At 47.9% G+C, this 24297-nt stretch overlaps 1 protein-coding gene across 1 annotated transcript in view; it reads left to right on the top strand.

The window, feature by feature from the left end:
- The window catches only part of LOC100763460 (carcinoembryonic antigen-related cell adhesion molecule 3-like), a 33667-nt gene extending 9370 nt beyond the window's left edge, over positions 1-24297 (top strand). Inside the window, exons 3-10 of the mRNA XM_035449348.1 lie at positions 11175-11385; positions 12986-12991; positions 14536-14889; positions 16025-16036; positions 17884-18237; positions 19682-20041; positions 22662-23009; positions 24014-24297. Of these exons, the coding sequence (XP_035305239.1) occupies positions 11175-11385; positions 12986-12991; positions 14536-14889; positions 16025-16036; positions 17884-18237; positions 19682-20041; positions 22662-23009; positions 24014-24297 (1929 nt within the window). The remainder of the gene's footprint in view (positions 1-11174; positions 11386-12985; positions 12992-14535; positions 14890-16024; positions 16037-17883; positions 18238-19681; positions 20042-22661; positions 23010-24013) is intronic.

Below are 24297 nucleotides of genomic sequence, written 5' to 3'. Positions count from 1 at the left end.
CGACTGGGTTTCTCTGCGTAGTTCTGGCTTCCTGGAACTCGCTCTGTAGACTGGGCTAGCCTGGAACTCACAGAGATCCACCTCCCTCTGCCTCCTGAGTGCTGGGATTAAAGGTGTGTGAGATCACCACTCAGCCAAGAGTGTTTATCTTTAAAAAATTAAGTTAGTCTCATTAAAGTTTGTCAATACCATTAATAACTTTGAATAATAATCTTTTTTAAAGATTTTATTTATTTATTATGTATACAACATTCTGCTTCCATGTCTATCTGCACACCAGAAGAGGGCACCAGATCTCATGGTTGTGAGCCACCATATGGTTGCTGGGAATTGAACTCAGGACCTCTGGAAGAACAGTCAGTGCTCTTAACCTCTGAGCCATCTCTCCACCCCCTGAATAATAAACTTTTGATTCACTGATATCTCTCTAATGTTATTCTTTGTTTGTATCATTATTTTAACCCATGGGAACTAAGGCTGAGACGATGAATGAATGATGCTTCCTGGTTTGCTCTCTGTAAGTTGTTCAGTTACCTTTTCCTTGTATAGCCCAGGAAGACCTGCCTGGGAATGGTGCCACCCACAGTGGACTGGGCCCTCACACATCAATCAAGAACTAAACTAAGCCTATATAGAGGAAGTTCATGAAGGAAATTTCTTAAGATTCCCCAGGTGTCTCTAGCTTGTGACGCAAACTAACCAGCACATCTGTCATACAACATGGGCCATCAGGTCATTTTTAGCAAGTTCTTGCTCTAGTTTCTATAGGTTAGAGGATCAGTATCCACCTGAACCTCAAGACAGCTTATCTACATGGTCAATGTGTCTAAGAGAAAGGGTGTTAACACCCAAGGACAAAGGTAGGTCTGTTGCAAACCCTGTCCTGTTCCTTCACATTCCTAGATCATTCTTAGATTCATGCTTCATCCTTAGGGAACCAGTGGCTTATGACAGTCATCATGAAACATCTGAACAGTCTGGCTCATGCTGTGGTCCATCTGGACCAGTGAGTTGAAAGGAGGCCTGTTCCCTGTATACTGGCTGTCCTTAGGACAGGTTTCCCAGGGGTGTGAAATGGAATTCTCATCACCAGCTATCTGTAGGATAGCATCAGACAGAAGGGCCCTGGAGGGTTTTGACCCATGTTGACAATAAGAGGACAGTGCATCTGGAGGGACACAAGGCAATCTTTGGTCTGTTTACCATCAGGCTCTGTAGTTGAGATCACACATGAGGAAGTCTGCGTTCCTTCCGCACTGCACGGGAGTCCCCACTATTTCTGAGCTCTCAGATCTTCTTGCATCTGACTGTGATTCGCCATCTCATTTATATTCTGATTCTTGTTGGCAAAGAACCATGGCAACACTCATGGAAACAGGCCCTTGCAAGCATCAGAGGCCCCACCAGGGCAATCTCCTCTCTTTTGTTGGTACAGCACTGTTACTCATAACTACAAACAGCAACTCCAGCCCTGCGGAGGGCAAGAACATGGTATCACTAACACCTGGACCTAACTCAGCATATAACTCACCTGTGATGGGTAAACCCACAGAAAAGTGTTGCTCTCACCATAGTTGAAGAAGCTTGTTTTCACACTTATGAAGACCACCAAAGAAACCCAAACCTTGCCAGGCGTTGGTGGCGCACGCCTTTAATCCCAGCACTCGGGAGGCAGAAGCAGGCGAATAGCTGTGAGTTTGAGGCCAGCCTGGTCTACAGAGCGAGTGCCAGAATAGGCTCCACAGCTACACAGAGAACCCCTGTCTTGAAAAAACAAAAAAAAGAAACCCAAACCTTGACCAAATGCAGAGAACAATGAACACCACAGGCTGTCCAGCCCTGATTGATCTATCTGCCCATTATTTGTGGCTCAGGGCACATCTCATATTAGGAGATAGAAAGATTTTAAGATCCAGAGGACCATGGCATCTCATGTGAGATTGTATCTTCTACATATGACAGGGAAGCTGCATCCTAGACATGACAACCATATGCCCACCTAAACAGACTGAAAAATGACAACACAATTGACATGGCAGCATGGATGGGGAGATCTCATAGGCTTCCATCCATAAATGAAAAGTTACAGGCAATTAATAAGTGGAGAGAGACAGACAGAGAGAGAGAGAGAGAGAGAGAGAGAGAGAGAGAGAGAGAATCACTATTCTCCAGGGATGAGGCCCCAGAAGGTCATCTAATCCCAAGTGGCCAACCATAGACAGATATACAGAAGACTAAAAGGGCTCAGCACATTTATTAATTTATACATAATAATGTATGTGGTAATAATAATAAAGAAGTTGTGAAGTTAAGAGGTAATGGAAGGCATGGGAGGAGGTACTGGGGGTGAGGTAAATAAAACAAGCATGTAAGAAATAATTAAAAATTCTTTTAATAGAGCTGACCCTGCAGACAGGGTTATTGGGCAGCTGGCCTGTAGGGCTTGAGAGTCAGATACCTGGTGCTGCCCCCACCCATCTTTAGTGTGGTGTAGAGGGCAGGGGAAAGATGCCTTCCACATCACCGTTGTCACTTGTGGCAGGAGGGGGAACTCTACCAGCTGCAACACTTGGGAAAGATGGCCCTGCACCTCATCTGGACAGCGCAGTAGAGCTGACTCTGTTGATGACGTGTGTGTGTGTGTGTGTGTGAACTGGCCCTGAGGTCATGAGTTTGGGAGTTCTTGCCCAGTCCCTCATTTTCCATATGGTGGCAGGTTCTAGGGAGAATTGCCTCCTTTTGCTGCCTGTGCCAGCTGGGAGAGCTGTCCCTGAGGCCATAAGACCAAAATAACTGTTTTTGGACCTCACCAGTTACAACACAGTTATGGAGTTTCTTTTGAGTCTGGTCCAACAGCTGCTTTGTCCCAAATAAACACAGAGAGATGCTGCATTAATTATTAAACTGTGGACTGATGACTAGGGCTTCTTATTGGATAGCTCTGTCTTAATTATTCACCCATTTCAACTAATCTATGTATTTCCACATGGTCTTGACTTACTGGAGAATGCCTGGACCTGTGACTCCTTTGTGGTCTACATGGCATCCTCTCCCACTCCTCTTTCTTCTCCTTCCTCTCATGGCACTTCCTAAATTTCCTCCCTGGCCAATCAGCAAATAAGAGAAACATACACAGGAGCACATCACCCATCACAGCACTAGAGAGAGTGGACCCTGCATCTCCAAAGGGCAACAGAGTAGAGCTGGTTCTGATGATATAGGTGTGGGTGAGTGAGAATCAGAACTAGCATGACCCTATATCTTGCATAAGGTCAACTAGCCAGGGTAATGCCAGAGAGCTCAGCCTGCTGGTGAAGATGGGGGAGAGATGGCCTGTTGACCAACCCTGCAACTAAGCAGGTCAAGAACCAGGGCTATGAGTTGGCTCACCCCAATATCCACCCCGTCTGTGACCTTATGGAGCACGTCAAGGGGTTGGACCTGCAGATCCAAAGCTAAAGGATCTCCAAGACACAGGGCAACAACAGAATGGCCGAAAGGAACCCCAGTGAGGGATCAGGGTCCATGGTGTAGCAGAAACCAGAGGCCCTGTTCCATACCAACGACTCCTTGCAATGAGCACTTCAAGTAAAGATACACAAACAAAAGTTTATATTGTGTGTGACTGCCGGTGTGCTACCACAGCTTTCATGAGGGGAGTTTTTTCTTCTTTCTTTCCTTCCTTCCTTCATTCATTCATTCATTCTACTTTCTTTCTTTCTTCCATTCCCTGTTCTTTTATCTCTCTTTTATTTTCTCAAATTTTATTTTGGGGGGAGGCTGCAAGGGCAGAAGGCAGCTATGAAAGGATCTGGAGAGGAATGAGATTGAGGTGGACGGTGTGAAAGACACAAAGAACAAAGGATAAAAGGAAAATGCTTCTAGAAGCACTTGAAAAAGAGTGGAAAGAAGAGGGAGCTAGGGAGAGTGAGAAACTGAGAAATGGCTGCCATGAAACTGATCATGGAGGGAGACTAAGAAGCCCCTTCTGAGAGCACTCTCCATTTCAGGGCAACATCATTGAGCAGCCTTCTCACCATCCCTGGCACAAAGAAAGGTCTGATCTTCTACAACCTTACAGGGGCAGAGGGAGGTTTCACACCAGGTGTTTTGTTCAGTGTAGTGTGTGTGACAAGGAGTATGGAGGAGCCAGTGTTGTAAATTGAGAGCAGTTGGGTCACAGCACAGACAGCGACTAGACTCTGCCCTAGAGTAAGCTTCTGGAGACATGGCGTGACTAAGGCTGTGGGAATTTGTCCTAAAAATGTAGACCTGTGTCCTAACACAAAGGTGAGGAGGCCATAAGTTGACAGTGGAGAGGAACTCAGACAATGGCTGGAATCTCCTGGGAGAGGAGCTTGAGAGGGGACTCAGGGTTTGTGCTTGTGTGGGTGCAGGTCCATCAGAAGAGCACAGAGACTCATCAGCAGGAATTTCTCAGTGAACAGGACATGGAAGGGGAGGAGGAAGCCTGCTCCAAGTTGTCACCATTGGCAATTATATGCTAAAATCCTGGTGTTACCAACTATGACAGGGTGAGCGTCCAAATGAAAATCAGAATGCGGTGGGCCGCCAAGTGAGCTCAGTGGGTAAAAGGATTTGCCAAAAGGCTCACGTGTTGAGCCAATCCCTAACTCCTACATGGTGGAGGGTGAGAGCCATTGTGTGGATCTCAACAGACATGTAGTCCTGAGAAAGAACTTTGGGACTCAGGGAGGGGCTGGCTAAGGGAAGTATGAATTCTTTTAAGGGAGAATCACTGGAAGTCCTGCCTCCAGGTCATTGTTACAGAACCTGACGCCAGGTGAGCTGGGGAGTGCGGGAAGGCTTGGAATCTGACCTGTTAGAGCTAACAGAGAGGAAAGATTTACCAGCTGTCTGAATCTCCTAGCTCATGGAATAAGCCAGTGCACTGCCGTGAGAGCCACAGTTAGGCTAGGTCCCCTGGGCATGTCCTTCTGAGTCTCAGCATGGACAGCAAAGCTGCACAGGTTCCCAGGACCTTGACCAAGTGTTCTGATGTGCTTGTGAGACTTCACAGAACGGTTAGTACCCCCAAGGGGGAACAGAGGACTCGGGTGCTCCCAATGACTCTGTGTCCTAAGGGATTAAGTGTAGCAAATTCTCTCCTGCAGGTGAACAGTAACAGAAGCTGCTGATCTGGACAGCTGTCCTCTCCCAGTGTCAGGTTCTTGTTCACAGTTAAGGCTTCTTTACAGACACTGCAATGTTCACTTACAATGTGTGCTCTACTGGGAAACTGAGGCACAAGAAACGCAGGAGCGCTTCCATCTGGGGTTTTTCCACTGCACTGTAAGTCTGTATATAAGGCTGCTCTCTCTCTCTGCAACAAAGGACACACACATTCTCTTAGCAAACGACCAGACATCTTGTCAATCATTTACATCTCCAGGCTTTCACCCAATCCATTAGACTTGCTCGTGATGTAGGCACCACATGTTAGAACTGGTCATTAAACAGCAAGACAAAATGATTTTGTTTGGAGCTCGCCTGTACCCCATACCTTTCACGTTTCTCCATCATCCTGAGACTCATCCTTTGCCTTCGGGTCCCCTTGTCTCATGGCAGTCACCATCAAACACGTGGCAAGATTGGCTCATGTAATGGTCCCATGTGAGCAGTGAGCTGAGTACCAGGCCTGCTCCTGACCTCAAGTGTGAGATATCTATACAAATATCAAGTCCCGAGGACGGGCTATGGGTGCTTCTCAGGGAAACTCAATGGGAAGTGTCATTATGTCCTATCTGTAGCACAGCCTAGAACAATAAACTTTGGAGGGCACTGGCTTAGTTTGTGCAGCAGAGGTCAATGCACCTGGAGAAACAGAGCACCCTGTGCTTCCTGCAGGCAATGCTTCAATGAAGACCAGGAGAGACAGTGGACATCTGTCTCCAGGTCCTAGGTCTGTAACATCAGCTCTGCAGCTCAGCTCACACATGACGAAGACTGTTTCTCTACACAGCACAGGAGACCACCATCTCTGAACACTCGGGTCCTCCTGCAGCTGCCATGAGTCACCTTCTGCATGATTCTCCAAGGGGCTGGATCTGGGGTGGGATTGACAGAGAACAACAGTGCTTGAAGGAGACCTTTGCAAGCATCAGAACTCCCACAGGGAGCATCTTCTCTCTGTTGTCTGCTTAGGACTGTTACCCAAGGCCAAAGGGACAATGGTGTCCTTAAAGCATGAATCTGAGAGTCATAACACAACCTCCCTCTAGAGGATAAATGGTCAAAGCCTCTCAGAAGGTGACAGGCTGAAGCTGTAAAAGGGTAAAAGGATTCTCCCTCGTTGTTATAACTGACATAGGAACCTATGAGTGTGAAACTTGGACCCCACTTTATGCCATCTGAAGTGACTCATTCACTCTGAACATTACCTACGAGTAGTTTCTGTTTCATCATGGCCATTCCTACTTAAGTACAGAGCCAGGATACTTGGTCCCCCCTTGGGTTGGTGACACAGACCCACCATACATATACCTAGGCTGGCCAGGGCATCCTGGCCTAGCCCAAGGATAGCAGACAGGCTGTGCATTGAGCTATAATGGGCTGGAGGGACTTGTCCTTCCTATACAGGCTCAGGGTGATGGAGACCGGGGACATCTCAGACTCAGGATCAGTGCACACAAGTGAATAGTGGTGATATTTGTGCATTGTGCTAGAGGCAGATCAGGGCTTGTGTATACCACACAAGTACTGTTCTACTAATCCGCACCACAGCTCTGGGTATGACCTATTCATCTAAGGTAATAGCAGAGCTCAAAGTGATACCATGGCCTTCTGCAGACCAGGATCTCCGCTTCCCTCTGTGGATACCATGTGTGGGTGTATACTGTTTTCTCCAGTTGGTCCAGATATCCAAATCATATCGCCCTCAAATATTCATTTCCATACTGGGTCAAACCTCCTTCCATGCAGCCTCTCATCCATCTGCACAGTACTCTTGGAAGGAAGCCACAGTCATCCTTCCAAAAGTTTTATCCTCAACATCGCTACTAATAATAGAGGATCCTATATCTCCCAAGTCCAGATCTCTGCCATTGGCCTCGACAGAACCAAAGTGAAGAAAATCACGAGTCTTGGGAAGTCTATCCTTGAAATATCATCACTGAGATGTGGGGTGAAGCCTTGCTCTTATGGATAGACACAGAGGTTAATTCCAAGCCTGTGTCTATGGGCACAAACAAATGCCAATCATCTCATGAGAGTCCATCACTTGCTCCTCTCCTTACATCTCTGATTGCTCCCAAGAGACCCTGGATTGGACTGTATGTGAAAGGGGCATTCTCCTAGAAAGAAGGAATGTCATTTCAGTCAAGGGTATTTAGATCAGTAACTCATGCCTTCCTGCCCCCACCATTTGCTTTCATGATCCCCATGACCCAGAAGGAACACCCAGAGCCTTGAACCATGCTCATGGTTCTTTATGCCAATAATCCCTGGATCCTGTCTTGTATCAGCTTCTACTCTGATTTCAATGGAGCCAGAAGAGGCAGGTAATGAACATGTATGGGAGGCCAGACATGATTAGGGATGAAGCCAATGTCTTGACAATTTTCTTTAAGTCGTCATTCACTGTGTCTGTGGTGGACAACACAGTGTGCCTGGGCTCAGGATCTAGGAGGTGGGAAAGTGAACCCCAGGTTAGATGTGCTTGAGCTGTGTGCTGGCTCTGAGGGTCCAGAAGGGACAGGAAATGGACAGCAGCCCATAGGATGAGCACAGCAAACCGAGAGGGACATTCCCTTTGGAATCTCCTTATGGAGAAGGAGGACTTACCCATTTGAAACAGTGTCCTAGTTAGCATTGACAATTTGACACAGTCCAACATCAGCTGTGGGGCGGGGGGGGGGGGGGAGGAGTCTGAAATGAGTAACTGCCTTTATCAGATCCGGCTATGGACATGTCTGGGATGGGCTGTCTGAACTGATTCAGAAAGGCCCAGGGCACTTTGGGCAATAAAATTCGTAGGCAGATGGTCTTTGGTTTCACAAGAAAGTTAGGTAAACTGGGCGTTGCTGGCTCACGCCTTTAATCCTAGCACTTGGGAGGCAGAGGCAGGCGGATCTCTGTGAGTTCGAGGCCAGCCTGGTCTCCAGAGTGAGTGTCAGGATAGGCTCCAAAGCTACACAGAGAAACCCTGTCTTGGAAAAAAGAAGAAAGCTAGTTAAGTGTGAGCAAGAGAGGGAGCAACAAGCAGCATGTTTTCTGCCTTGACTTCCTTCACTATTACACGACGCCACAGACCATAAGGGAAATGGACCATTTATTTTCTCCTAAAATGCTGTTGTTTTATTATGGCCCAAGAAAAGAAAATAGGACAGGGTATGGGAAAGGGCAGAAGACACATCTAGTTGAATCAATGTCCTTTGTACCCAAGAGAAGACCCTTCATCACCTTGTGGGCAAAGACAAGAAAGGACGTAGACATCCATGATGGTTCAGAAAGTGCAGATGCCACAATACACTTGTCTCCTGTCCTTTGACTCTGGAGAGAAACTCCCAACGACTTTTCTCTGAAAATTTCTGCTGAGAATTCCTAACCTCTGGATGCACACTATTTCTACTATAGTCAGGTTTCCCAGGAAAAATCTGAAACCGTGCTTAGACCTACCCTACACTAGATGGAATTAGGAGTTCTGAAGAGCATAGGGAGCAGGATCATAGATGCTACATCCCACCTATGCTGACGGTATCAGGCAGTGTACATTGGACTTGTTGACCATGCCTCCTGCAGTCCTGGGCATGAGATTGCAGTTCTTCCAGTGATCCCCAGAGGGCGACATCAGTACACAAACTCAAGCCTCTGGAAATTGTTTCCCTGAGCTACCTCATGTGTCTGAGAAAATCTTTATGAATGGGGAACCTGAAAGTCCCCTCCCTCCTTGAGGAAGATAGGATTATCACCAGGAATCACCTAGGCAAAGAGCAAAGGTGACCCAGGAATGCCAGGGAGGACTTAGGCTCAGCCAACACATAATGCTGAAGGTTGCCTTGAAAACCTCCATAGAAAGAGAGAGCCCACAGTCCTTTCCAGGATACACAGGTCACCTCTGTCCCAGCACCGTAGATATGAAACTCCTCACACAATTGCTCCTGGGCTATTCTCCAGGTTCAGGAATTTGACTGGTGACATTAGTGATACAAGATATATTTTCAACCCTACTCATCACTCAGCTGGTCCCTTTGTAGTCCTCAGACACTGGCCCCTTCCTACTAGGAGTAAGTCCCACCTTCCCACAGCACTGAGGATGCAGGGCAGACTGGATGCTCAGCTGGGTCCTTGTGTGACGAAGACACATTGACAGGATGGAGGCTTCCCCTTGGGTGCTGACAGACCCAAGGCCAGGCCACATCAGGCGTCATGCCTGGGATGAGCCATTGTCCTCTGAGGGCCCGAGGATGTTTATCAGCCTTGTTTCTCAATGTGTTGCTAGGAGGAGAAACATAAAGGGAGTTTGAGAGGGATATGGGGACAGCATTGAGAGTGAGGGGACAGAGCCTTGGACACAGACCCCACCACCCAGAGCCCATTGAATTCTGGGAAGTGCTCCAGCCTGGGAGACTGCAAATCCTAGAAGGAGGAAGACTGTAGAGCCTGGGCACCACGTTGGAGCTGAAGTCCTCCTCAAGGGAGGAGGACACAGTGAGAGGCGAGATGGATAAGTACTCTATGATTCCCTGCAAGGGCTGCACCCTCTGGCAGGGGCTCCTGCTCACAGGTAAGTGTACCCACTCTCTAAATGTGTGATGGAGGGGAACTCAGAAGCATGCTGGAGACTTCAAAAGGGGGCAGGGTGTGGAGAGGAGACTTGAGGTTTCTGTTGGAGGTTATGGCTCAGGTGGTACAGTGAGGGAGAGAGGCTCAGCACCCTGAAGCTCTCAGCCAACAGGAGGTGGTGAGGGGAGGGAACAGCCCCAACATTTCCAATTCAAAGTGAGTCACATTGGCTGCCGTGTTCTGAAGCCTGATGTCCCCAGTCATGACAGGGTGACTCCAGATCTCAACAGGAGTGGACCACAGAGACGGTTCAGTGTTGTGAGTCCTGACAACGTGAATTCAGCCCTCATCTCTCACAGGGTAGATGTTGAGAACAGACTCTTTCGGCCTCCCCTCCCCCCACACACACAGATGCTGTGACATGGATGTGTTTATGTGCCCAATGAGACACACGCCTTCAGAAATATGTACATACATCATATATGTGAATGTAAAAATGTGTATCACTCTTGAGTGTGAATATTGTCCTTAGCTACAATGGGAATTCTGTAGATAAACCCAAGGACATATCTTTTTTCCTTCCTCTCTCCTTCCATCTTTCAGTCCCTCCCTCCCTCCCTCTCACCCTCTCACCCTCTCTTTTTTCTGTCTCCTTCCTTCCTTCTCCATCCTTCCCTTTTGTTTTCTCCCTCACCCCAATTTCTCTGCATATTCCTGGTTGTCCTAGAACTCACTGTGTGGACCAGGCTGGCCTCACACTCTGAGAATCACCTGCCTCTGCATATAGATTGCTGGGCTTGGAGGCATTTTCTACCACTGCCCAGCTTCTTCCGGTATTTCCTTCTCCATTGATTTCTGAGAGTTTTTAAGGAACTGAATCGTCCTAAAAGGTCACACTAACCCCCCTACTCACAAAACCCTGGTTCTATCAGACTGGAAGTCAGTGTGTCCAGAAACTGATGTCAGGGGTTGACCGATCACACAAAGGGTACAGAGAAAAAAAGTGTAAGTGGGGATCCTCCAGAGAAGGAGGTGAGAGTGGCTTCCTCACACCAAGTACTCTTTATGTGACGAGGGAAATGGAGACACTGGGGTCAGGCAGACAAGTGAGAAGATTGTTCCATAAAGAGGCAAAGACCCAGTCAGAGGTTCTGAGAAATGGAGGTTGTGTTGCTCACCTCCATCAAGGAGGGTAGGCACAGCGCTAGCCAAACACCTAAGCTGAGTTGTGATCACACCTGCTCAATACTCATGCCTTTCCTTCCCTCTCTTTCCTTCTAGCCTCACTTTTAACATGCTGGTATCCACCCGCCATTGCCCAAGTCACCATTGAATCAGTGCCACACAGAGTGGTCGAAGGAGAAGACGTTCTTTTCCTTGTCCATGATCTGCCAGCCCATGTTTTAACCTTAGCCTGGTTCAAAGGCGAGGCAATAATAGACAATGGAATTGCATTCTATGTACAGAACAACAATGTACATGCACTGGGTCCATTCCACAGTGGCAGAGAGACAATGTACCGCAATGGATCCCTGTGGATTCGCAATGTCACCCAGGCTGACACAGGAGTCTATACCCTAGGAATCTTAAGTGGCCCAAGAGAAATTCTATCAAAAACATCCATGTACCTTCATGTGTACTGTAAGTACTTCTTTGTGAATTCTCGTGCTGGGTGGGGTTCATTCCACTGGACACACCCAGAAGCGCCAGCCCTCTGCATTGTGTCTCCATGTTGTGGTCTGAGAATTTAGTGCAGGACACACATGGTGGAAAATAACCATAGTAGATCAGAATCCTTCATTTGAATTCACCTTATACCCAGGTGGGTGCATGGGGGGTAACTCAGCCAAGGTGATCTGCCTCTGTCTAGATTCTCAGGATTCTCACCAGGAAAGTGTTCTTGAGAAAGACCCTGAGGGAATCAATGTTGGGTCTGGTTGAGGAAAACATGGGATCTTCAGAGAGATGTGAGCACCAGGATGCTCTGGCTCCAGACCTCTGTCCCAGAGTCAACTATTGGTGTCCAGAGAAGCAATTTCAAAGTTTGGATTTTGACTTCCTTATGGTCAGGAACAGTTCTTTCTAGTGGTCAAAGCCTTGTACCATGTGGAACCAGCCAGTGCACTGTCATGAGAGATGCACTTAGGCTAGGTCTCCTGGACATCTTCTCCCGAGACTCGGCATGGAGAACACACCTGGATAGGTGCCCAGGCCATTAACTGCCCTGAGGAGCATTTGAGACTTCTCAAGAAAGCCAGGGTAATGAAGGCATGGAGAGAGGACACATGTTCTCCTGACAAGTGCTTGTCCTCTGTGGTCCAGCTCAGAGAATTCTCTGCTCTTGACAAATAAATGGCTTCAGGCTCTTCTGATCTGGACAGCTCCCCATATGTGAGCTGCAGTTCCCCCAGTGATCACCAGGGGCAGCCTTGGACACACAGTCAACACTCAGAAAAAGTATTTCCCTAACCTGGACCTTACCATGTATCCTGGCGCCCACATCTGTCCCTACAGACTGTAGGTCAGTGACACAGTCTTCTCAGACCTACTCATTGCTCCCTGAGTCTTTTGTACTGCCAGGGGATTATTTCCAGTTCCAGAATGTATGTATTTCCTTAGGGAAACATGGGGTAGCCAAGGCAGAGCACCCAGACAGAGGTCCAAGTCATCCCAGAGGCCAGGGAGCACATGGGCAGACTCATCGTACAGCTCCATAAGCAAAGGAATTGGGAGCATCATCCTGAAAGTCTGCATGGGATGATGGGGTCCAGAGCGTTATTCACAGGGCTCAGGTCATCTCATCCCTCACACCCCAGTCGTGGGTCTCCTGACGCATCTGCTACTGGGGCTTCATCCTGGATGAGAACATTGACTGATAACTGCAGTGCGAGCAGGTCTGTCCCGTTCCCCAGGCACCACTCAGCCGGTCCCTTTGAAGCCTCAGGAGCATCTCTGCCACCTTCCTGCTAAGAGGATCTTCCATCCTGTTAGAGCACTGAGAAAAACAGGGCCGGCTGGGTGCCCGGATAATTTTCCGTATCCCACAGGGAGGGGAGAGCCTCCAACTTTGTTGATGACAGACCCAGGGAGAGGACACAGCCGAGGGCAGCCCCAGGGTGAGCTTCTGTTGTCTCTGGATGCAGGGAAGCTCATCAGCCCTTTTGATCACTGTGTGGTCTGGAAGTGGAGCATAAAGAGAGAAGTGGAGAGGGATAAGGGGAGGCCCTGAGAGTAAGGGGAGCGAGCAGTGTTTGGAACAGAGACCCCCACAGCACATGGAGATGCTCCTGCCTGGAAGGAGACTCAGCTCATTTGGGGGAAGGGTAGCAGAGCTTGGGAGCAGATGTGCCACAGAAGGAGGGTGTATAAGGCCACAGAGACTAGGGATGCTCCCTTGTATCCCTCTGCAATGGGTGACTGACTCTCAGGGATGCCTGCTCACAGATGAGGACACCATGGGTTGATAGTGTGTTAGAGAAGAGGACTGATCTACAGTTTGGAGCCTCCTAAGGAGGCCAAGGACTTAGAGGAGACTCCAGGTTTGTAGGAGAGAAGACACACAGCAGGTCAGAGGTTCAGCAGCAGGAAACTTATTCATATACTTGGTGAATCTGAAAAAGTAATGGGGGTGGTGGTTAGTTCTTATCAAAACTTAATCAGCATGTCCACAATGTTCTAAAGACTTGTGTTCTCAGCTTGGGATCCCAGAGGAAAAAAAACAAGCTGATGTTGATCAGAGATTCGGCTCAGTAAATATAAACACTTTCTTCATTATCTGACAAACTGAGACTAATGAGCATAAGTCCTCTAAACTCCTCCTAGGTACTGTGTCCTGAACCCACTCCCACACCCTGAGACACGCCCTAGCACACAAACTCACACACACACACACAAATAAGCATAAATGAGCATAAAAATCAAAGCAAATGGAAAAATTCAACTCTGCTTTCCCAAACCAAGGAATTTCTTAAATAAATCCATGGGCATACAGGACCCTGCAACATCACTTGTTCATTCCATACAGGTGTCTAAATTTTTCTTCTTAATGAAGTTCTTAAATTGGTCTAAATAACAAAAACCAGGAGTCAAACACAGAGGAAACTTCTGAGAAATCAGAGTGAAGAAGGAGCAAGGCAAGCCACTTTACCTCACTAGATTCCCAGTGGGAAAAAAAGCAAGTTTCTGTCTCTTCCCACATATAATGTATCTCTTCCCAGCCATCTCACTTCCTATCTGGCTGAGAAGACCTCCAAACCTCCATGGTTAGCTACTGGCAAACTCCATCCTCTGATCTTCAGACAAGCTTTATTAGTACAAGCAAGCGATCACCACATTTTCCAGACACCATCCCTTTAAAAAAGCATCAGACAAATCCAGGTTCTCACAATTCCATATCCCAGTGTACTAAAGTAAAGAAATGTTGAAAGGGGAAGTCAGGTGCTGACTGGAACCACAAAAGTAAACAACAGAAACAACAAAAAGTCACCCAGTCAGGTGTCATGGTCTAGAGGAAAAGAAGCCAAGAAGTCATCTGCCGAGCACCAGTCTATACTGAATGTGAGCAGGGGTCTGAGACAATAAGCCAGGGACATATTGACATCTGAGCAGAGGGAGCCATATATAGGAAATGACAAGTGCAGGGACACTGAGGACATGGAAGTCAGTAAATGACAGGAAGACACCCACTCACACACCTAAGCTAAGCTATGGACTCACCTTCTCAGGACACAGGGCCTCACCTTAGCCAAATACAAGGGTCCAGCTGTTGATCAATCTCTATCTTCCTTCTAGGCTTCCACTGTGGGCGTTCTCCCACTTCTTCCCAGCCCACGATTGAATCAGTACCATCCAGCGTTGCAGAAGGAACAAGTGTTCTTCTAGTGGTTCACAATCTCCCGGAGAATCTTGGAACACTTTTCTGGTACAAAGGAGAGATTGTGTTCAACAAGCTTGAGGTTGCCCACCACATAGTAGCCACCAATTCAACTGTGTTGGGCCCTGCACACAGTGGCAGAGAGATAGTGTACAGCAATGGATCCCTGCTGCTCCAGAATGTCACCTGGAATGACACAGGATTCTACACCCTACGAACTCTGAGTACAGATCTGAAAGATCAAGTAGCACGTGTCCTGCTCCAGTTGGATAGTAAGTGATTTTCGTGATCACTCTGTCCTGGGTTGTGTGAACACACACAGGAGTCTCTTGCCTGGCCTGTGCATACCTTCCTTCTGTGTGCTGTGTCCCATGTTGGTGTTTGAGCATTCAATGCAGGACACACATACTAGAGACAAATGGCCATAGATCAGAATCCTGCTCTGACTCTGTGTGTGTGTGTGTGTGTGTGTGTGTGTGTGTGTGTGTGTGTGTGTGTAAGTGTGTTATGTGTGTTATGGGAAAGGGTAAGTCAGTGCAAGTGCATTAGACTCAGTCTTGTCTTTGGTGTTCTCACCATGAACATGGCACAGAGAAGGACTCTGTTGGCATCAGGCATATCTTGACATCCTCAGAGAGAGGTGCGCACCAGGATTCCCTGGTTCCATCCCTGTCTCCAAAGCTTGAATACAAGTGAATTTGGGGAATATTTTGCCAGGTTTGGACTCTTACTTCCTTATGGAGCTGAGAGGGAACAACAGTGTTTGGGTGTCCATATTTCACAGCATGTGAAACCAGCTAGTGCTCTGATCTGAGAGACACATTCAAGCTAGGTCACCTGGGTGCCTCCTTCTGAGACTCAGCATGGAGGGCAGAGCTAGACAGGTGCTCAGGCCACCAGCCACTCTTTTGATGGGCTTATTATAATTCACAGGAAGATCATGGTCCCCAAGGTGAAGAACAGAGAACACAGGTACACTTGGTATTTTCTTGTCCTCTGGGGTCCACCCCAGGGATTTTCCTCATGAAGCCAAATAGTAGCAGGCTCTTACGGTCTTTACATCTCCCAGACATGAGCTACAGTCATCCTATTGATCACCAGGGGGTGATATTAGCTCACAGTCAAATCCCAAGGTGCTGGTTTCCTGGAGAAGATGAGAAAAATGTATGTGATTTCCATTTCTGTCCCACTACACCTGGAGGTCCCTCCCACAGACCCATCTGACCTACTGGTGCTTCATTTGTCTGAGAAAGTTACTATGCTAGCGACCATATTTGGGATCCTTCTTTGTAGCATAGGGAAAGAGAGGGGGGCCACGGGGGAATCACCAAGCAAAGGATAGAGATGTCCCTAAAATGTCAGGGTGAACAGGGGCAAACCTGAACCATACTTCAGTCAACAAAAGAGCCTGTAATTCAGGTTTTCATTTGAAACCCTCAACAGCAGGGTGACACCACACCTTCCCAGGACACAGGTGACCTCCTCAGCAGACAGGACATAAATTTCTTGATATAACTGTTCCTGGATGTCTGTTCTGGATCTGACCTTGAATGGTCACTCTAGTTATAAGCAATGAGTGTTCTTCCCTGGGCATCACTCAGGTGGTCCCTTTCCAGGCCTCACAGACATCTGTCACCTTCTGGATGAGAGCAAATTCCACCTTACCAGAGCATTGTGGACACAAGGACAACTGGGTTCACAGCAGAGTTTCTGAGTCATAGGGATTATAGTGTCCCCCTCTTTGATGCTACAGAGCCAAGGCCAGACAACAGCAGAGGTCAGCCCTGGGGTGAGCTGTTGGACTTTGGGTCACGGGGATGATTATTGGCCCATTGCTCACTGTGTGGTCTGGAGGCATGAAACATAAAGAAAGAGATTTGGGAACAGAATCACCAAGCATTGCCAAGGAGAGGAGGGAGAATTGCCTTGGACAAGGACCCACCCATGGTCAGTGTGGCTCTTTGATGGACTTCTGTCTTGTAGAAGGTTAAGCTCAGGGTAGGCAGGACAGCAGTGCTGACTCAAGTACATCAGAGCTGACTCCAAGATAGCAGAGCTGACTCTAGGACAGCAAAGCTGACCCTGGAACAGAAGAGCTGACTCTGGGACAGAGGAGTGCGATAGCAGTGCTGGATTCCTTGGAGAATTCCTTGATACCCTGTTCCAAGGTATCAAGATCCTCATATTGTCCAAAGGACACCATGGGCAAGGGATAGTCTCCTAAGTGAAGAGAATTCCCTGGCCGTGGGGGGGGGCTCAGATGCTGGTTGGGATCTCTAAGGAGGACAAGAGTCTGAAGGAGAATCGAGGTGTCTGCTTGCCCCATTATTGGAGGTGATACAGAGGTAGACAGTGGTCCAGCAGTAGGAAGTTCTCAGTGAACAGGAAATGGTAAGGGATAGGATGAAAGCTGGTTTCTATTCAATGATGATCAAATTGGTTGCTGTATGCTGAAGACTGGTGTTCCCAACTATAACAGGTGGGTCAGTGAAGTGTTTCATTGAGGGAAGGCAAATTCTGCTATACCTAGTGACCTGAGTTTATTCCCCAGCTCTCATATGACAGAAAAAGAGAACCATCTTACCCCCCCAGTGTTGTCCCCTGCCCACACATGGGAACTGTGGTATGCACCTGGCCAAATACACATCTATGAAGGAATGCACATGTATTCACACCTGCATGCATTCACAAGCACACAGAATAGACAGTGTTAAAAACTTAAAGAAAACTCTGGACATTCTGGACCTTGGAAAATGTGTTGCTCATTCTGCTGTTCATTCATTCATTCATTCATTCATTCATTCATTCTCCACAGCTGGCAGAACATTTTCTAGGCAGCATGCCTTCAAAAAATGAGATTAACCCTGGTCTTCACAAAAGTATGTTCCAAGTGAAATTGAAGATAGTCCAGTAAAGAAAGCTCAAAGGTGAAGTCAGGTGTTGCCTGGAACCACAAGAGGAAAAAACATAGACAACAGAAAAGTCATAGAGTCAGGTGTGAGGGTTTGTAGGGAAACAAGTCAGGAAGTCACCCTCCCAACACCAATCTAGACTGAATATGAGCAGAGGTTTGAGGGCAGTGAGCTGGCGCCCATTAACAACTGATCAGAGGGTGTCATACAGAGAACATGACAGGTGCAGGACACTGAATGCATAGAGCTCATGTCCTGACTCACCTAGTAGGACAGAAAGACACACAGGACCCAGGCCCCCAACTTAGGCAAATACAAAAGTCCTAGAACTAATGGATCTTTCTTCCCTTCTAGCCTTCCATTGTGGGCACCATCTCACCTTTGCCCAGCCCACTATTGAATCAGTTCCACCCAGGGTTGCTGAAGGCGGAAGTGCTCTTTTAATTGTTCACAACCTCCCAAAGAATATTCGAGCCATTTTCTGGTACAAAGGAGTGATTTTGTTCAAAGACTATGAGGTTGCCCGACACATAACAGCCACAAATTCAAGTGTGCGGGCCCTTGCACACAGTGGCAGAGAGACAATGTACAGTAATGGATCCCTGCTGCTCCAGAATGTCACCAGGAATGACGCTGAATTCTACACCCTACGAACTCTGACCACTGATCTGAAAGTTGGATTAGTCCATGTGAAACTCCTGGTGGACAGTAAGTGATTCTCTGTGATCATTCAGTGTTCTGTGGTATCTTTTCTGGCCTGTGCACAGTGTGCCCATGTTGGTGTTTAGGCACTTAGTGATGGACACAAAATGATGGAGACAAAGGGTCATGGGTCATCCTACATCATCTGACTCCCCCTCCATCAAGAAAGTGCTAGATGCAAAGTCATTCAGCCTAAGATGTCAGACTATGCTCGGTTTCATTGGGATCTCAATTCACATTTCAGTAACAAAGAGAATATAGGCATCAGGCAGGGGCTACTTGAGGAAACCGTGGCACCTTAACAGAGAGGCAGTCACCAGGAAGCGTTGACCACACCCCACTCTCCTAGACTCAAATACTAGTGAACACAGGGGACAAATTGCCAGGACAAGACTATGAATGCCTCTTAGTGCTGAATGGGAGCAATGGTTTTGGCTGGCCATGCCAAACTGGGGAATTTATTTAATTCAAACATGAGTTTCATAAATAAAATCTCGGGACTGGTACTGAGACAGTGGAGGGGTGGTGCCTATTAGTTTGTTCTTCATTCCTTGCTTAGCCTTATATCTTTTGGGGGGGTTGAGACAGGGTTTCTCTGTGTAGCTTTGGAGCCTATCCTGGCACTCGCTCTGGAGACCAGGCTGGCCTCGAACTCACAGAGATCCGCCTGCCTCTGCCTCCCGAGTGCTGGGACGAAAGGCGTGCGCCACCAACACCTGGCTTTTTTTAAGGTTTATTTATTTATTTATCATGTATACAGTGCGTGCCAGAAGAAGGCACCAGATCACATCACAGATGGTTGTGAGCCGCCATGTGGTTGCTGGGAATTGAACTCAGAACCTCTGGAAGAACAGTCACTGCTCTTAAGCCCTGAGCCATCTCTGCAGCCCTCAGCCTTGTATCTTATATCACCCTGGAACCCTTAGGATAGGAACAGAACTTAAATTTAAAACACTGTATTGTATATTTGTCCACAGACCAACATGGTGGTGGCATTTTCAATTGAGTTCCCATCTTTCAAATCGACTGTAGCTTGTGTGACATCAACATAAAAGAAGCCATCCTAGTATCTAAGCCTTTTCTAACAGACGAGCTTGCCAAGAATATCAGATTTCTCTGGCCCTTATCCATCTATAGAATGAGGATGTGGAGTCTGTGGAGAAAAAGTTCAGAGGGGGCATAATCTGAACCTCAGTGTGCAGAGCTTGAGTGAGGGCAGTGAGGGACGGCTGTACAGACACCCGAGGAGAGAGTTCCATGTAGAGGAAATGACATATTCAGGGTCACTGAGGAAATGAAGGTCATGATGTTGACATCCACCAAGTGGGTTACAAACACCCACACCCTCATCTCTAGGCTGAGTGATGGATCCATCTGTTTAGGATAAAGGTTGCTATCTTTCCACCAAGCACACGATCCTTGTGATAACTGTTTTTCTTTTGTCTTTCAGCCTCCCATTCTGTGTGCTGCAACTCTCTCACTTCTGTCCAACTCATGATAGAGCCAGTGCCACAGAATGCTGTTAAAGGGGACAGCGTTCTTTTCCTTGTTCACAATCTGCCAGAAGATCTGCAAGGCTTTACCTGGTACAAATCAGTGTATAGCACCCAGAGTTCTAAAATTGCAGAATATAGCAGAGTCACGAATTACATCACCCAGGGGCCTGCCTACAGCGGAAGAGCAGTGGTGTACGCCAATGGATCCCTTCTGCTCCAGGATGTCATGGAGAGAGATGCAGGGTTCTACACACTACAAACTTTAAACAGAGATTTCAAAACTGAAAACGCACATGTACAACTCAATGTATACAGTAAGTGATTATTTATGGTCTCCACCTGCTGGGTGTGGCTTATCCTACTTCATAACTGAACTCCCAGGACTGAACTGTGCCTGCTCCCCTTCCCCCCCATTGTGTCCCCTCATGGGGGTCTGGACGCTTACTGCAAGACACACATGGGGTAGAGAAACAGTAATGTATCAGAATCCATCACCTCTCTTTACCTGTAGAGGACCTGTGCTTGATAAACTCAGCCCCAGGATGTCAGATGGATCCAAGATACTTGGAGCCCTCACCGTGCCCATGTCCCTGGAAAGACACTGTGGGATTCAGGCAGGTCCCGGAGATGAAGTCATGGGATCCACACAGAGAGCGACAGGAAGCCCTGGCTGCCAATCTCTGTCTCTGACTAGACTGCAGATGACAATTGGGAGATGTTACTTACTTCTTGGTTTTTATTTCCTGCTAGAGCTGACAGGGAGCAAGGCTTTATTGGTATGTGGAACCAGCTAGTGAACTATCATGAGAGCTATAGTTAGCTTAGGTCACCTGGATGCCTTCCACCAGGATGGAGACAATAGCCGGTCGGGTGCCCAGACAACTTACTAATTGTTGGAATAGAAATATGAGACCTCACAGGAAGGTCAGGATCCCCAAGTGAGGTAACACAGGACAGAGTCCTTTTTGCAAGTGATTGCCCTCTAGGGTCCAGCTCTGGAACTCTCTCCTGCAGGTAGATAGTAACAGAGGTGCTGATCTGGACAGCTCCCAGACACGTAGGACAGTTCCTCTCGTAACCATTAGGTGGCTAGAGAAGGATACAAAATCAATACCTAGAAAGGTATTTCCAGGAGCCATGAGCTTAATTGTAGCCTAATTTTATCCATGTCCCTGTAGACCTGGAGGTCACGTACAGCCTTCTTAGGCATCCTGGTTGCTGCCTGTGTGTCTAAGCACACCTCTCTGCCAGAGGATCCTATGTTACCACCCCCTGACTCCTGGCACATCCCATGAGGACTTCACCTAGACAGGTGTCAGCGGCATCCCATGGACCCATGGCATGGCTCAACCATCACAGGGAGATAGACGGTCCCTCTGAAACTCTTCCTAAGTTGATGGAGCCACCAATGTCTCTTCAGGACTCAGGTCCCCTCCTGCTTCATATCCTCATGAATCTCTCCTGGGTTTCATGCCCGTGACTGGTGACTCCATTGAGAGTGGTTCTGTCCCCTTTCCACAGGCATCACTCAGCTGGTCCCTTTTCAGCTTTTGTAAACATCTATGTCACTTTTCTGTGGGCAATAATTCTCATCTTATCAGAGCATTGAGAACACAAGGCAGACTAGGGGCTCTTCGAGGATTCCATGGCATAAAGGGCACCTTGGGAGAACATAGCAGAGGGCAGCCCTGGGTGAGCTGTTGTTGTCCTAGGACACAGAGATGATCATCAGCCTTGCTGCCCTTTACATGGTCTGCAGGACCTGACTGGGATACCAGGCACTACTAAGAGTTGTGAGGACAGAGAATGGCTTGGACACCATTCCTGACAACACTCACTGGGAACTCAGAAGCGCTCCTTCCTGTCGATAGGCAGAGCTCAGAGAGAGGCAGTCTGTAGCAATTGGGAGAAGTGCTAGAGGAAAATCTGTTCTCCACAGAGGGAGCCCAGAGCAGATGGCCACCCCTATGGAGGCCACTGTGCACTTCTCTGCCAACAGTGCAGCCCCTGCAGTGGCTCCTTTCACTGGAGAGAAGAACACTGTCTGAGAGCGTGAGGGGGAGAAGGAACTCGGAGACTGGCTGGAGTCTCCTAAAGTGCAAGGATAGGAAAGACCTCAGTATAGGTGCTGTTGCCTGCATTCACACATACACACAGGAAGTCACACACATTCTCATGCACACACACACACACACACACACACACACACACACACTCACACACTCACACACTCACACACACAACACACACACACACACACACACACACTCCACACACGCACACACACACACACACACACACACACACACACACACACACACACACACACACACACACACACACACACACAGAGTTAGTGTAAGCGAGAATTGTAACTGGTGACCGCAGCTCCACACATGTGAATCTCGTAAATACCTGGTCATGAAAATCCCGGGGCATTCGTTCTTCCATCCACCCACATGTATCTCAGCCTGTTCCTGTGCCAGGCCTTCCAGAAAGATCAAACTAGTTTTTCTAATAAGGCCCCAGCTCTAGTGCCCTGGAAGACAGGAAACCATCTTGGAGTGAAGACAGGGGTTGACTGCAAACAGAGAGATAAGAGATCAAGAGGTCAGAATGGGAAGACTGGGGGGTTTGTAGAGGAAGAAATGAGGGAGAGCACCCCACCTCCACCTTTTCTGAGTGTGAGCAGGCACTCACATGAGTGTGTAAACACATGAGGAGACAGATCTCCACACAGGAAGTGACACAGTCTGGTGCACAGAGGTCATGGAGGTCGTTGACTACATCCTCCCTCTGAGTTTGACAGCCACTTGCACCCACCTCAGCTGAGTGATGGTATAAATTTCTCAGTAATCAGGCTCCAGCTTTTCACCGAACACAAAGGTCTCAGAATTGATGAATTTGTCTCTCTTTCTCTACCCTCCATTTTAGCCTGCAGACTTCCTCCTACCAATGTCCAGCTCTCTATTGAGACAATGCCACCCCATGTTGTTGAAGGAAAAAATGCTCTCCTACTTGTTCATAATATCCCAGAGAATCTTCGAGCCTTTTCCTGGTCCAAAGAGGTAACCATTGTCAGCAGACATGAAATTGCACGGAAGGTAATTACTGCTAATAAAAGTTTTCTGGGGCCTGTACACAGCAGTAGAGTGACTGTGTACCCCAATGGATCCCTGCTGCTCCAAAACACCACCCAGGAGGACTCTGGATACTACACCCTACGAACCTTAAATACACAGTTTGAAACGCAAGAAACACATGTGTACCTCCACATATACAGTAAGTGATTCTTTGTGATGTCTGGGCTCTGGTGGGGTTGATTTCACTTTCCACACACAAGACTCATTGCTGTGGACTGATTGCCTCCTCTCTACACCACGTCTCCACTGTAAGGTTTGAGGACTTAGTGCAGGACACACATTGGGTAGAAATACTAAAACAGACCAGAATCCCTTTCATGACTCCACCTACAGAAGAGGATGTATACTGAGTAACTCTGCCCAAGGATGTCAGTTAGCCTCAGAATATTGGGGCTCTCACCATGAACGTGGCCCTGAGGAAGACTTCATGGGAGTCAGGCAAGGCTATCAGGGAAACTCTGCTTTGTTCATGGTGAGGTGAGAATCAGGAAGTCCTGGATCCAGACCTCTGCTCCAGTCTCAGCTTCAGGTGACCATGGAGAGCTTGCCTCCAGGGCTAGAATTTGACTTCCTGTTAGAGATGGCATGGTACAAGGATTTCACCGACTGTCCAAGACCATAGAGTGTGGAACCAACTGTGTACTGCCAGGATGGCTGCAGTTAGCTAGGTCACCTGGGTATCTTCTACATCTGAATCTCAGTGGACAGGTGCCAGACTAAGCCAACTCTTCTTATGGGCTTAGGAGACTTCAGAGGAAGGCCAGGCTGCCCAAGGGGAGGGACAGAGGTGACTGGTCTCCAGGTGGTACCTTGTCCTTAGGGGTCCAGCCTAGGGAATTCTTTTCTGCAGGAAAATAGCAAAAGATGCTGTGGATTTGTGCAGCTCCCCCATTCCAAGCTCAGCACGGGGCCCTGAAAATGATCATGCACTGAGTGCACTGGTGAAGGGAAACAGACCAGGAAACACAGAGAATCAGGGCCACATGGCCATAGATGACAGATAGAAACCACAAGAAATCTCTCCATTGTCATAGCCCCGATGACTCCACCCTGGAGGGTTGATTAAGTGTCCATTGACTACAGAGGGGCTGTTTGAGATCTCTGAAGGGTTATTGTCATTTCCACTCCCTCTTTTGTTCACAGAGCCTGTGACACAGCCCTTTATCCAAATCACCAGCACCACAGTGACAGCACAGAGCTCTGTGGTCCTCACCTGCCACTCACGTGACACTGGAGTCTCCTTCTCTTGGAACTTCAATAGCCGAAGTCTGCAGCTCACAGAGAGGATGACGCTGTCGCCGACAAAGTACAGGCTCAGAATAGATCCTGTCAGGAGGGAAGATGCTGGAAAGTATCAGTGTGTGGTGTTCAACCCAGTCAGTTCAAAGACCAGTCTCCCAGTCAGCCTGGTCGTGATAAATGAGTGA

This window comes from Cricetulus griseus, chromosome 9 (genome assembly GCF_003668045.3).
Source record: "Cricetulus griseus strain 17A/GY chromosome 9, alternate assembly CriGri-PICRH-1.0, whole genome shotgun sequence".
Taxonomy (NCBI): Eukaryota; Metazoa; Chordata; class Mammalia; order Rodentia; family Cricetidae; genus Cricetulus; species Cricetulus griseus.
Note: the sequence above shows the minus strand (reverse complement) of the source record. Positions and strands in the feature narration are given on the sequence as shown.